Raw genomic sequence first — 15,325 nt, forward strand, 5'->3', positions numbered from 1 at the left:
GAAGAGTTCCATAGTGTCTTCCCCAGGAGACCTCCATAGTGTCTTCACCAGGAGACCTCCATAGTGTCTTCCCCAGGAGAGTTCCATAGTGTCTTCCCCAGGAGACCTCCATAGTGTCTTCCCCAGGAGACCTCCATAGTGTCTTCCCCAGGAGACCTCCATGGTGTCTTCCCCAGGAGACCTCCATAGCGTCTTCCCCAGGAGACCTCCATAGTGTCTTCCCCAGGAGACCTCCATAATGTCTTCCCCAGAAGAGTTCCATAGTGTCTTCCCCAGGAGACCTCCATGGTGTCTTCACCAGGAGATCTCCATAGTGTCTTCCCCAGGAGACCTCCATAGTGTCTTCCCCAGGAGACCTCCATAATGTCTTCCCCAGGAGAGTTTCATAGTGTCTTCCCCAGGAGACCTCCATAGTGTCTTCCTCAGGAGTCCTCCATAGTGTCTTCCCCAGGAGACCTCCATAGTGTCTTCCCCAGGAGACCTCCATAGTGTCTTCCCCAGGAGACCTCCATAGTGTGTTCCCCAGGAGACCTCCATGGTGTCTTCCCCAGGAGGCCTCCATAGTGCCTTCCCCCAGGAGACTTCCATAGTGTCTTCCCCAAGAGACCTCCATAGTGTCTTCCCCAGGAGACCTCCATAGTGTCTTCCCCAGGAGACATCCATAGTGTGTTCCCCAGGAGACCTCCATAGTGTCTTCCCCAGGAGACCTCCATAGTGTCTTCCCCAGGAGACCTTCATAGTGTCTTGCCCAGGAGGCCTCCATAGTGCCTTCCCCCAGGAGACTTCCATAGTGTCTTCCCCAAGAGACCTCCATAGTGTCTTCCCCAGGAGACTTCCATAGTGTCGAGACTTCCATAGTGTCTTTCCCAAGAAACCTCCATAGTGTCTTCCCCAGGGGACCTCCATAGTGTGTTCCCCAGACCTCCATAGTGTCTTCCCCAGGAGACCTCCATAGTGTCTTCCCCAGGAGACCTTCATAGTGTCTTCCCCAGGAGACCTTCATAGTGTCTTCCCCAGGAGACCTTCATAGTGTCTTGCCCAGGAGACCTCCATAGTGTCTTCACCAGGGGACCTCCATAGTGTGTTTCCCAGGAGACCTCCATAGTGTCATCCCCAAGAGACCTTCATAGTGTCTTCCCCAGGAGACCTCCATAGTGTCATCCCCAGGAGACCTCCATATTGTCTTCCCCAGAAGACCTCCATAGTGTTTTCTCAATGAGACCTCCATAATGTTCTCCACAGGAGACATCCATAGTGTCTTCCCAAGGAGACCTCCATAGTGCCTTCCCCATGAGACCTCCATCGTGTTTTCCCCAGGAGACCTCCTCAGTGTCTTCCCCAGGAGACCTTCTTCCCCAGGAGACCTTCATAATGTCTTCCCCAGGAGACCTCCATAGTGTCTTCCCCAGGAGACCTCCATATTGTCTTCCCCAGAAGACCTCCATAGTGTTTTCTCAATGAGACCTCCATAATGTATTCCACAGGAGACATCCATAGTGTCTTCCCCAGGAGACCTCCCTAGTGTCTTCCCCAAGAGACCTTCATAGTGTCTTCCCCAGGAGACCTCTATAGTGCCTTTACCCAGGAGACCTCCATAGTCTCTTCCCCAGGAGACCTCCATAGCGCCTTCCCCAGGAGACCTCCATAATGTCTTCCCCAGAAGACCACCATAGTGTCTTCCCCAGGAGACCGCTATAGTGTCTTCTCCAGGAGACCTCCATAGTGTCTTCCCCAGAAGACCTCCATAGTGTTTTCCGCAGGAGACCTCCATAGTGCCTTCCCCATGAGACCTCCATAGCGTCTTCCCCAGGAGACCTCCTCATTGTCTTCCCTAGGAGATCTTCATAATGTCTTCCCCAGGAGACCTGCATAGTGCCTTCCCCATGAGACATCCATAGTGTCTTCCCAAGGAGACCTCCATAGTGCCTTCCCCATGAGACCTCCATCGTGTTTTCCCCAGGAGACCTCCTCAGTGTCTTCCCCAGGAGACCTTCTTCCCCAGGAGACCTTCATAATGTCTTCCCCAGGAGACATCCATAGTGTCTTCCCCAGGAGACCTGCATAGTGTCTTCCCCAGGAGACCTCCATATTGTCTTCCCCAGAAGACCTAAATAGCGTTTTCACAATGAGACCTTCATAATGTCTTCCCCAGGAGACATCCATAGTGTTTTCCCCAGGAGACCTCCATATTGTCTTCCCCAGGAGGCCTCCATAATGTCTTCCCCAGGAGACCTGCATAGCGTCTTCCCCAGGAGACCTCCATATCGTCTTCCCCAGAAGACCTCCAGAGCGTTTTCTCAATGAGACCTTCATAATGTCTTCCACAGGAGACATCCATAGTGTTTTCCCCAGGAGACCTCCATAGTGTCTTCCCCAGGAGACTTTCATAGTATCTTCCCCAGGAGACCTCCATAGTGTCTTCCCCAGGAGACCTCCATAGTGTCTTCCCCAGGAGACCTCCATAGTCTCTTCCCCAGGAGACCTCCATAGTCTCTTCCCCAGGAGACCTCCATAGTGCCTTCTCCATGAGACCTCCTCAGTGTCTTTCCCAGGAGATCTTCATAATGTCTTCCCCAGGAGACCTTCATAATGTCTTCCCCAGGAGACCTCCATAGTGTATTCCCCAGGAGACCTCCATAGTGTATTCCCCAGGAGACCTCCTCAGTGTCTTCCCCAGGAGATCTTCATAATGTCTTCCCCAGGAGACCTTCATAATGTCTTCCCCAGGAGACCCCCATAGTGTATTCCCCAGGAGACCTCCATAGTGTATTCCCCAGGAGACCTCCATAGTGTTCTCCCCAGGTGCCTACTTAATTGCTGGCATCGGGAGTCCTTTTCTGCTTTCACCAAGAGCCTCCCATAAAATCAGCAGCCTGTGCCCCCTTTATTCTTGTGCCTCTGGTGCCCACTTTAGCTCCCTCCCTGGGAGCCTTCCTTACTGCATGTGCCTGTTTAAGGTGCCTCTTCTCTCTTGCCTGCCCCAAGCGCCTCTACCGTATAAGCATCTACATTAAGTGGCCGCTTTAGTACATACCACAGGTGCGTCCTTAAAGGGGTTTCTCTCATCTTATCAAATTGCAAAGCGCTTGTACAAAAAAAATCAACTTTGCAATTTGCATCTTATTAAAACTCTTCCCCGTCCTGAAGAACACAGGGATTGTTAATAGTTTACAGCTTGTTGCCGAGGTTAGTAGCCACCTCTGTGGTGGTCGGTTTCATAGGCAAGGAGTAGCACGTTTGCAAGCAGTTTGCTATAGAGATTGTGAGCGCTGCTCTGAAGCTGGTGGGATTGCACTGCCCCTGCGTTCTTCTGATGGGGAAAAGTGCAAATTGGGGGAACAGCTCAACCATGACACTACCTCTGAAAAATCAGGAGCACACTGTCCCCTGTCAATTGTGGAAGGGGAGCGATGTGCTCCTGAAGTTAGCAAAATGAACAACCCCTTTAAGAGCTTACCTTAGGTTCCCCTTTAAGCATCTGCCAATCTGAAGTCTCGGTAGTTAAAAAATTACATCTTTTGCAGCAAAGAAACTTCAGTAACGAAAATATTGTGCTTGCTCTGGGGTTGCCATGGAAGCATCAAACTGCCATTACTAAAAATTCTGTCATGTGACCTTTAACTGTTTTGCATTCTTTCATATGGAGATCACCAGTTTATGTTACCATGACACCCCCAGAGCAAGCGCAATATCTAAAAGCATAATAAAAAGTGCAAAATCAGAGCCACCACCAGCAGCGGAAGAGGAAAAATGGACAAACCAAGATCAAAAAAAGGGAGGAAACATAAGCAGTATACAATTTTATGTATAAATATATTTTTTACATTAGTGTCCCTTTAAGGAGTAACCATTCTTTACATTTTTATTCCATAAATCCATAATACACGGATAAATAAACTTAAAGTGGATCGGTCACTTTAATTTTTATTTCATAAATCAATAGTTCACTGGAAAATAATACATTTTGTAATGTATTTTATCAGAGAAATATGCTTCTTTTCCCTCCTGGACTGAACTTTCACTTTCACTTCATGGGTAAAATCTGTATTAAAGGCTTAAAGTGGATCGGTCACTTTAATTTTTATTTCATAAATCAATAGTTCACTGGAAAATAATAAATTTTGTAATGTATTTTATCAGAGAAATATGCTTCTTTTCCCTCCTGGACTGAACTTTCACTTTCACTTCATGGGTAAAATCTGTATTAAAGGCTAAAAGTGGATCGGTCACTTTAATTTTTATTTCATAAATCAATAGTTCACTGGAAAATAATAAACTTTGTAATGTATTTTATCAGAGAAATTTGCTTCTTTTTCCTCCTGGACTGAACTTTCACTTTCAATTCATTGGTAAAATCTGTATTAAAGGCTTAAAGTGGATCGGTCACTTTTTTTTTTATTTCATAAATCAATAGTTCACTGGAAAAGAAGAAACTTTGTAATGTATCTTATTGGATAAATCTGTTTCTTTCTCCTCCTGGACTGAACTTTCATTTTCAATTCATGGGTAAAATCTGTATTTAAGTAAGATAGATTATTTACATTACGGAGCTAGAAGATGATGGTTGGTGCTTTTGAAATTCACTGGCAGAGGAGGAAAAAATGAAATTTGTAGCTCTCCATAGAGCTTTATGAGCACCAACTGTCATCTCTCATCTCAGTAATGGAAAAGGCTGTATTCAGACACATTTCACCCATGAATTGAAAGTGAAAGTTCAGTACAGGAGGAAAAAGAAACTGATTTCTCTGATAAGATACATTATAAAGTGTCTTCTTTTCCAGTGAACTATTAATTTATTAAATAAAAAAAAATAAAGTGACGGATCCACTTTAAGTCCCACAAATCGTCAGTCCAGGAGAAAAAAAAGAAGCAGATTTCTCTGATAAAATAAATTACAAAGTTTCCTCTTTTTCAGTGAACTATTGATTTATGAAATAAATAAAAATAAAGTGACGGATCCACTTTAAGTCCCACAAATCTTCAGTCCAGGAGAATAAAAAAGAAGCAGATTTCTCTAATAAAATACATTAGAAAGTTTTTTCTTTTCCACTGAACTATTGATTTATGAAATAAAAAAAAATAAAGTGACGGATCCACTTTAAGTCCCACAAATCGTCAGTCCAGTAGAAAAAAAAAGAAGCAGATTTCTCTGATAAGATATATTACAAAGTTTATTATTTTCTCAAGAACTATTGATTTATGAAGTAAAAAATTAAAGTGGCGGATACACTTTAAGTCCCCCAAATCTCCAGTAGTTAAGTATCTCACCGCCTGCTTGCACCACGAGCAGCTGATCGCCACTATTTCCTTACTGTGGAATGAAAACTTCTGCTGAAAACCCTGCAGATAAGAGAAAAAAAACGAGATTAAGATGAAAAAAAAGAGGAAATGCTGCGACCATCCGGATGTGGCTCTATCTAGTTCATAATCGTTATGCTATGGAAGGGGGTGATGGCGAAATAAGAACAGCAATGCATTCTGGGAGATGTAATTAACACTGTATGTGCCAAAATTTAGAAAGGCAGAACTAACTGATACTTCGGTATAACAGCGAGATGTGAGATCAACCAGGGTCACAGAAAACAGACGACTGCTTCTGAATGCAGCTCTGGGTGTGACTGGAGCACAAGGCTGAAGACAAAGTGTTCACTGCATAGTGCAGAATCAATTTTTTCCGCATAAAACCGAACCGATGAATTTCTGAAGACGTCTAACACTCTGGAAAACATAATGCTTTTAAGCAAAATACCGATATAATGTCTGATGCTTCCACCGCAACCATTTATTATGATTTTAGTGCAGAAGTAATGACTCAGATCCACCAGCCCGAGCGACAGCACACCAACACCGACACCAGCCCGAGCGACAGCACACCAACACCGACACCAGCCCGAGCGACAGCACACCAACACCGAGTGCACAAATATCTCACAATATCTCCAGATCCAATCTAACACCGCAGGAAGGATACATAGGGGCAGTATTATAGTAGTTATATTCTTGTACATAGGGGCAGTATTATAGTAGTTATATTCTTGTACATAGGGGCAGTATTATAGTAGTTATATTCTTGTACATAGGGGCAGTATTATAGTAGTTATATTCTTGTATATAGAGGCAGTATTATAGTAGTTATATTCTTGTACATAGGGGCAGTATTATAGTAGTTATATTCTTGTACATAGGGGCAGTATTATAGTAGTTATATTCTTGTACATAGGGGCAGTATTATAGTAGTTATATTCTTGTATATAGGGGCAGTATTATAGTAGGTATATTCTTGTACATAGGGGCAGGATTATAGTAGTTATATTCTTGTATATAGAGGCAGTATTATAGTAGGTATATTCTTGTACATAGGGGCAGTATTATAGTAGTTATATTCTTGTACATAGAGGCAGTATTATAGTAGGTATATTCTTGTACATAGGGGCAGTATTATAGTAGTTATATTCTTGTACATAGAGGCAGTATTATAGTAGTTATATTCTTGTATATAGAGGCAGTATTATAGTAGTTATATTCTTGTACATAGGGGCAGTGTTATAGCAGTTATATTCTTGTACATAGGGGCAGGATTATAGTAGTTATATTCTTGTATATAGAGGCAGTATTATAGTAGGTATATTCTTGTACATAGGGGCAGTATTATAGTAGTTATATTCTTGTACATAGAGGCAGTATTATAGTAGTTATATTCTTGTACATAGGGGGCAGTATTATAGTAGTTATATTCTTGTATATAGAGGCAGTATTATAGTAGTTATATTCTTGTACATAGGGGGCAGTATTATAGTAGTTATATTCTTGTACATAGGGGCAGTATTATAGCAGTTATATTCTTGTACATAGGGGCAGTATTATAGTAGTTATATTCTTGTACATAGGGGCAGTATTAGAGTAGTTATATTCTTGTACATAGGAGCAGTATTATAGCAGTTATATTCTTGTACATAGGGGCAGTATTATAGTAGTTATATTCTTGTACATAGGGGCAGTATTATAGTAGTTATATTCTTGTACATAGGGGCAGTATTAGAGTAGTTATATTCTTGTACATAGGAGCAGTATTATAGCAGTTATATTCTTGTACATAGGGGCAGTATTATAGTAGTTATATTCCTGTACATAGGGGCAGTATTATAGTAGTTATATTCTTGTACATAGGGGCAGTATTATAGGAGTTATATTCTTATACATAGGGCCAGTATTATAGTAGTTATATTCTTGTACATAGGGGCAGTATTAGAGTAGTTATATTCTTGTACATAGGGGCAGTATTATAGTAGTTATATTCTTGTACATAGGGGCAGTATTAGAGTAGTTATATTCTTGTACATAGGAGCAGTATTATAGTAGTTATATTCCTGTACATAGGAGCAGTATTATAGTAGTTATATTCTTATACATAGGGGCAGTATTATAGTAGTTATATTCTTGTACATAGGGGCAGTATTAGAGTAGTTATATTCCTGTACATAGGGGCAGTATTAGAGTAGTTATATTCTTGTACATAGGGGCAGTATTATAGTAGTTATATTCTTGTACATAGGGGCGGTATTATAGTAGTTATAGTCCTGTACATAGGGGCAGTATTAGAGTAGTTATATTCTTGTACATAGGGGCAGTATTATAGTAGTTATATTCCTGTACATAGGGGCAGTATTAGAGTAGTTATATTCTTATACAGAGGGGCAGTATTATAGTAGTTATATTCTTGTACATAGGGGCGGTATTATAGTAGTTATATTCCTGTACATAGGGGCAGTATTAGAGTAGTTATATTCTTGTACATAGGGGCAGTATTATAGTAGTTATATTCTTGTACATAGGAGCAGTATTATAGTAGTTATATTCTTGTATATAGGGAGTAGTATTATTGTAGTTATATTCTTGTATATAGGGGCAGTATTATAGTAGTTATATTCTTGTACATAGGAGCAGTATTATAGTAGTTATATTCTTGTATATAGGAGCAGTATTATAGTAGTTATATTCTTGTACATAGGGGCAGTATTATAGCAGTTATATTCTTGTACATAGGGAGCAGTATTATAGTAAGTTATATTCTTGTACATAGGGGCAGTATTATAGTAGTTATATTCTTGTACATAGGGGCAGTATTATAGTAGTTATATTCTTATACATAGAGGGCAGTATTATAGTAGTTATATTCTTGTACATAGGAGCAGTATTATAGTAGTTATATTCTTGTATATAGGAGCAGTATTATAGTAGTTATATTCTTGTACATAGGGGCAGTATTATAGCAGTTATATTCTTGTACATAGGGAGCAGTATTATAGTAGTTATATTCTTGTACATAGGGGCAGTATTATGGTAGTTATATTCTTGTACATAGGAGCAGTATTATAGTAGTTATATTTCTTATACATAGAGGGCATATTATAGCAGTTATATTCTTGTACATAGGAGGCAGTATTCTAGTAGTTATATTCTTGTACATAGGAGCAGTATTATAGTAGTTATATTCCTGTACATAGGAGCAGTATTATAGTAGTTATATTCTTGTACATAGGAGCAGTATTATAGTAGTTATATTCTTGTACATAGGGGCAGTATTATAGTAGTTATATTCTTATACATAGGGCAGTATTATAGTAGTTATATTCTTGTACATAGGGGCAGTATTAGAGTAGTTATATTCTTGTACACAGGGGCAGTATTATAGTAGTTACATTCTTGTACATAGGGGCAGTATTAGAGTAGTTATATTCTTGTACATAGGAGCAGTATTATAGGAGTTATATTCTTATACATAGAAGCAGTATTATAGTAGTTATATTCTTGTACATAGGGGCAGTATTAGAGTAGTTATATTCTTGTACATAGGAGCAGTATTATAGGAGTTATATTCTTATAACTTAGAAGCAGTATTATAGTAGTTATATTCTTGTACATAGGGGCAGTATTAGAGTAGTTATATTCCTGTACATAGGGGCAGTATTATAGTAGTTATATTCTTGTACATAGGGGCAGTATTAGAGTAGTTATATTCTTGTACATAGGAGGCAGCATTATAGTAGTTATATTCCTGTACATAGGAGCAGTATTATAGTAGTTATATTCTTATACATAGGGGCAGTATTATAGTAGTTATATTCTTGTACATAGGGGCAGTATTAGAGTAGTTATAATTCTTGTACATAGGGGCAGTATTATAGTAGTTATATTCTGGTACATAGGGGCAGTATTATAGTAGTTATATTCTTGTACATAGGAGCAGTATTATAGTAGTTATATTCTTGTATATAGGGAGTAGTATTATAGTAGTTATATTCTTGTATATAGGGGCAGTATTATAGTAGTTATATTCTTGTACATAGGAGCAGTATTATAGTAGTTATATTCTTATACATAGAGGGCAGTATTATAGTAGTTATATTCTTGTACATAGGAGCAGTATTATAGTAGTTAGTTATATTCTTGTATATAGGAGCAGTATTATAGTAGTTATATTCTTGTACATAGGAGCAGTATTATAGTAGTTATATTCTTGTATATAGGGAGTAGTATTATAGTAGTTATATTCTTGTATATAGGGGCAGTATTATAGTAGTTATATTCTTGTACATAGGAGCAGTATTATAGTAGTTATATTCTTATACATAGAGGGCAGTATTATAGTAGTTATATTCTTGTACATAGGGGCAGTATTATAGCAGTTATATTCTTGTACATAGGGAGCAGTATTATAGTAGTTATATTATTGTACATAGGGGCAGTATTATGGTAGTTATATTCTTGTACATAGGAGCAGTATTATAGTAGTTATATTCTTATACATAGAGGGCAGTATTATAGCAGTTATATTCTTGTACATAGGCGCAGTATTATAGTAGTTATATTCTTGTACATAGGAGGCAGTAATATAGTAGTTATATTCTTGTACATAGGAGCAGTATTATAGTAGTTATATTCTTGTACATAGGGGCAGTATTATAGTAGTTATATTCTTGTACATAGGGGCAGTAATATAATAGTTATATTCTTGTACATAGGAGCAGTATTATAGTAGTTAAAATCTTATACATAGGGGCAGTATTATAGTAGTTATATTCTTGTACATAGGGGCAGTATTATAGTAGTTATATTCTTGTACATAGGGGCAGTATTATAGTAGTTATATTCTTGTACATAGGAGCAGTATTATAGTAGTTATATTCTTGTACATAGGGGCAGTATTATAGTAGTTATATTCTTGTACATAGGAGCAGTATTATAGTAGTTATATTCTTGTACATAGGAGCAGTATTATAGTAGTTATATTCTTGTACATAGGGGCAGTATTATAGTAGTTATATTCTTGTACATAGAGGCAGTATTATAGTAGTTATATTCTTGTACATAGGGGCAGTATTATAGTAGTTATATTCTTGTATATAGGGGCAGTATTATAGTAGTTATATTCTTGTACATAGGGGCAGTATTATAGTAGTTATATTCTTGTACATAGGGGCAGTATTATAGCAGTTATATTCTTATACATAGGGGCAGTATTATAGTAGTTATATTCTTATACATAGGGGCAGTATTATAGTAGTTATATTCTTGTACATAGGGGCAGTATTATAGCAGTTATATTCTTATACATAGGGGCAGTATTATAGTAGTTATATTCTTATACATAGGGGCAGTATTATAGTAGTTATATTCTTGTACATAGAGGCAGTATTATAGTAGTTATATTCTTGTATATAGGGGGCAGTATTATAGTAGTTATATTCTTGAACATAGAGGCAGTATTATAGTAGTTATATACTTGTACATAGGGGCAGTATTATAGTAGTTATATTCTTGTACATAGGGGCAGTATTATAGTAGTTATATTCTTGTACATAGGGGCAGTATTATAGTAGTTATATACTTGTACATAGGGGCAGTATTATAGTAGTTATATTCTTGTACATAGGAGCAGTATTATAGTAGTTATATTCTTGTACATAGGGGCAGTATTATAGTAGTTATATTCTTGTACATAGGGGCAGTATTATAGTAGTTATATTCTTGTACATAGGGGCAGTATTATAGTAGTTATATACTTGTACATAGGGGCAGTATTATAGTAGTTATATTCTTGTACATAGGGGCAGTATTATAGTAGTTATATTCTTGTACATAGGGGCAGTATTATAGTAGTTATATTCTTGAACATAGGGGCAGTATTATAGTAGTTATATTCTTGTACATAGGGGCAGTATTATAGTAGTTATATTCTTGTACATAGGGGCAGTATTATAGTAGTTATATTCTTGTACATAGGGGCAGTATTATAGTAGTTATATTCTTGTACATAGGGGCATATATGAATAGGTTATGATGTATAGCCGGGGGGGTCCGATGCTCATTATATGATGATACTAACAGTAGTAGAGTTACTGACACTTTATCTGGAGGATACGGTTCCGGTCGTCCTCCTACCTTCCCGCAGTGCTTGCATTTTCCTTCTTGCCGTCGTCGATGTACCCAGTGATGCCTCACCAAATTCTGCTGGTTAGAACAACAAGAAAAATGTCTGACCTGAGGAAAAACCATTAGAGCGTGGGTCAGGCTGGATATCCACGGTGGACACCGACAGCAACACAGAGAAGCGGAGACAGGGGTGTAAAGGGTAACTCCACCCAGAATGCAGAATTATATTATAGGTGTTCACCGTAGATTTAGCTTCCATTTTTGGAAGGGTTGGGGGAAGGTGGTTGCAACTTTTTCCCTAAAGCCCTCATGAGTAGAAGTTGACTGGAGCAGCAGGTTGCACGTGCAACCTGCAGTACTATTCGACTAGAAGAAGTTGAATGGAGCAGCAGGTTGCACGTGCAACCTACAGCAATATTCTCCTTTGAAAAGTTGAATAGAGCAGCAGGTTACATGTGCAACCTATAGCACTTTTCGAGTCGGAGAGGTTGTATGAAGCAGCAGGTTGCACTAGGAGAGGTTGTATGAAGCAGCAGGTTGCACGTGCCACCTGCAGCACTATTCTCTTAGGAGAAGTTGAATTGACCCGCTGTTCCATTCAACGTTTCCTAGTCGAATAGTGACAACAGAATATGCCATAACATAGTGTCATAGTTGTCAGGGGTTGTCGGCAGGTCTAGGGGATATCTCCGGACGTTTCCTCGCCTTACCCTGGGTTTCGCAGACCTCACGCACTCTTACCTCTCTCGGAGCTCGGGAGGTCACGTCACGAAATGTTGGTTTGCACCTAAAATTAATCTGATGGTTTCCGAAGAAGAAAAGGTGAGACGGTTACATAAATCAGCGGCAGAAATTGCACAAGGCGACATTAACTGGACATTGGATTTTCTCTAGTCTCGCGGTTACATGGTTCGCCCAGATACCGCCCCCCCCATCACTGATTAGCCACATTCTCACAAATACTACAACTTATGGTAATTGCCTATTTTTGTGATTTTTGGGTAGTGATTTATTAGATAATAATTATTCATGCTCTTGCCAGTAGATGGCGCCAACATACCTTGTCTAGCTGTTCCATACACGCGGCGTGGACCACAATTTTACACGCGGCACACTTCCTCCGTAGGGCGGATTTCTAGTAGTAAAACACATGCAGAGGTGGCGGGTTACATAATGTGCGGAGGGAGAAATGCACAAATACTATGAATTCACTACCAGAAATCTCCCCAGTTCCTACATAAAAATTCTAATACAGTGCCCAGATAAATAATGCCCCGGGTACATAGAGTGCCCAGATAAATAATGCCCCGGGTACATAGAGTGCCCAGATAAATAATGCCCAGGGTACATAGAGTGCACAGATAAATAATGCCCAGGGTACATAGAGTGACCAGATAAATAATGCCCACGGTACATAGAGTACCAGATAAATAATGCCCAGGGTACATAGAGTGCCCAGATAAATAATGCCCACGGTACATAGAGTACCAGATAAATAATGCCCAGGGTACATAGAGTGCCCAGATAAATAATGCCCCGGGTACATAGAGTGCCCAGATAAATAATGCCCAGGGTACATAGAGTGCCCAGATAAATAATGCCCCGGTACATAGAGTGACCAGATAAATAATGCCCCGGGTACATAGAGTGCCCAGATAAATAATGCCCCGGGTACATAGAGTGCCAGATAAATAATGCCCAGGGTACATAGAGTGCCCAGATAAATAATGCCCAGGGTACATAGAGTGCCCAGATAAATAATGCCCCGGTACATAGAGTGACCAGATAAATAATGCCCCGGGTACATAGAGTGCCCAGATAAATAATGCCCCGGTACATAGAGTACCAGATAAATAATGCCCAGGGTACATAGAGTGACCAGATAAATAATGCCCCGGTACATAGAGTACCAGATAAATAATGCCCAGGGTACATAGAGTGACCAGATAAATAATGCCCCGGGTACATAGAGTGCCCAGATAAATAATGCCCCGGTACATAGAGTGACCAGATAAATAATGCCCCGGGTACATAGAGTGCCCAGATAAATAATGCCCAGGGTACATAGAGTGCCCAGATAAATAATGCCCAGGGTACATAGAGTGACCAGATAAATAATGCCCAGGGTACATAGAGTGACCAGATAAATAATGCCCACGGTACATAGAGTACCAGATAAATAATGCCCAGGGTACATAGAGTGCCCAGATAAATAATGCCCAGGGTACATAGAGTGCCCAGATAAATAATGCCCAGGGTACATAGAGTACCAGATAAATAATGCCCAGGGTACATAGAGTGCACAGATAAATAATGCCCAGGGTACATAGAGTGCCCAGATAAATAATGCCCCCGGTACATAGAGTGCCCAGATAAATAATGCCCAGGGTACATAGAGTGCCCAGATAAATAATGCCCAGGGTACATAGAGTGCCCAGATAAATAATGCCCCGGTACATAGAGTGCACAGATAAATAATGCCCAGGGTACATAGAGTGCCTAGATAAATAATGCCCAGGGTACATAGAGTACCAGATAAATAATGCCCAGGGTACATAGAGTGCACAGATAAATAATGCCCAGGGTACATAGAGTACCAGATAAATAATGCCTCCGGTACATAGTGTGCCCAGATAAATAATGCCCCCGGTACATAGAGTGCCCAGATAAATAATGCCCAGGGTACATAGAGTGCCTAGATAAATAATGCCCAGGGTACATAGAGTACCAGATAAATAATGCCCAGGGTACATAGAGTGCCCAGATAAATAATGCCCAGGGTACATAGAGTGCCCAGATAAATAATGCCCAGGGTACATAGAGTGCCTAAATAAATAATGCCCAGGGTACATAGAGTGCCTAGATAAATAATGCCCCGGTACATAGAGTACCAGATAAATAATGCCCCCGGTACATAGCGTGCCCAGATAAATAATGCCCAGGGTACATAGTGTGCCCAGATAAATAATGCCCAGGGTACATAGAGTGCCTAGATAAATAATGCCCAGGGTACATAGAGTACCAGATAAATAATGCCCAGGGTACATAGAGTGCCCAGATAAATAATGCCCAGGGTACATAGAGTGCCTAGATAAATAATGCCCCGGTACATAGAGTGCCCAGATAAATAATGCCCCGGTACATAGAGTACCAGATAAATAATGCCCAGGGTACATAGAGTGCCCAGATAAATAATGCCCAGGGTACATAGAGTGCCCAGATAAATAATGCCCAGGGTACATAGAGTGCCCAGATAAATAATGCCCAGGGTACATAGAGTGCCCAGATAAATAATGCCCAGGGTACATAGAGTGCCTAGATAAATAATGCCCAGGGTACATAGAGTACCAGATAAATAATGCCCAGGGTACATAGAGTGCCCAGATAAATAATGCCCAGGGTACATAGAGTGCCCAGATAAATAATGCCCAGGGTACATAGAGTGCCCAGATAAATAATGCCCAGGGTACATAGAGTGCACAGATAAATAATGCCCCGGTACATAGAGTACCAGATAAATAATGCCCCCGGTACATAGAGTGACCAGATAAATAATGCCCAGGGTACATAGAGTGCCTAGATAAATAATGCCCAGGGTACATAGAGTACCAGATAAATAATGCCCAGGGTACATAGAGTACCAGATAAATAATGCCCCCGGTACATAGAGTGACCAGATAAATAATGCCCAGGGTACATAGAGTGCCCAGATAAATAATGCCCAGGGTACATAGAGTGACCAGATAAATAATGCCCCCGGTACATAGAGTGCCTAGATAAATAATGCCCAGGGTACATAGAGTGCCCAGATAAATAATGCCCAGGGTACATAGAGTGCCCAGATAAATAATGCCCCGGTACATAGAGTGCACAGATAAATAATGCCCAGGGT

General features: G+C 40.0%; 1 protein-coding gene across 1 annotated transcript in view; it reads right to left on the bottom strand.

Annotated features, from left to right (window-relative positions):
* The window catches only part of DGKI (diacylglycerol kinase iota), a 197,162-nt gene that overhangs the window by 168,729 nt on the left and 13,108 nt on the right, over positions 1-15,325 (bottom strand). The window contains exons 2-5 of the mRNA XM_075343835.1: positions 12,494-12,568; positions 12,175-12,231; positions 11,443-11,541; positions 5,269-5,340 (exon numbers count right to left, since the gene is read on the bottom strand). Of these exons, the coding sequence (XP_075199950.1) occupies positions 5,269-5,340; positions 11,443-11,541; positions 12,175-12,231; positions 12,494-12,511 (246 nt within the window). The 5' untranslated portion in view covers positions 12,512-12,568. The remainder of the gene's footprint in view (positions 1-5,268; positions 5,341-11,442; positions 11,542-12,174; positions 12,232-12,493; positions 12,569-15,325) is intronic.

This window comes from Anomaloglossus baeobatrachus, chromosome 4, assembly GCF_048569485.1.
Source record: "Anomaloglossus baeobatrachus isolate aAnoBae1 chromosome 4, aAnoBae1.hap1, whole genome shotgun sequence".
NCBI classification, from domain to species: Eukaryota; Metazoa; Chordata; class Amphibia; order Anura; family Aromobatidae; genus Anomaloglossus; species Anomaloglossus baeobatrachus.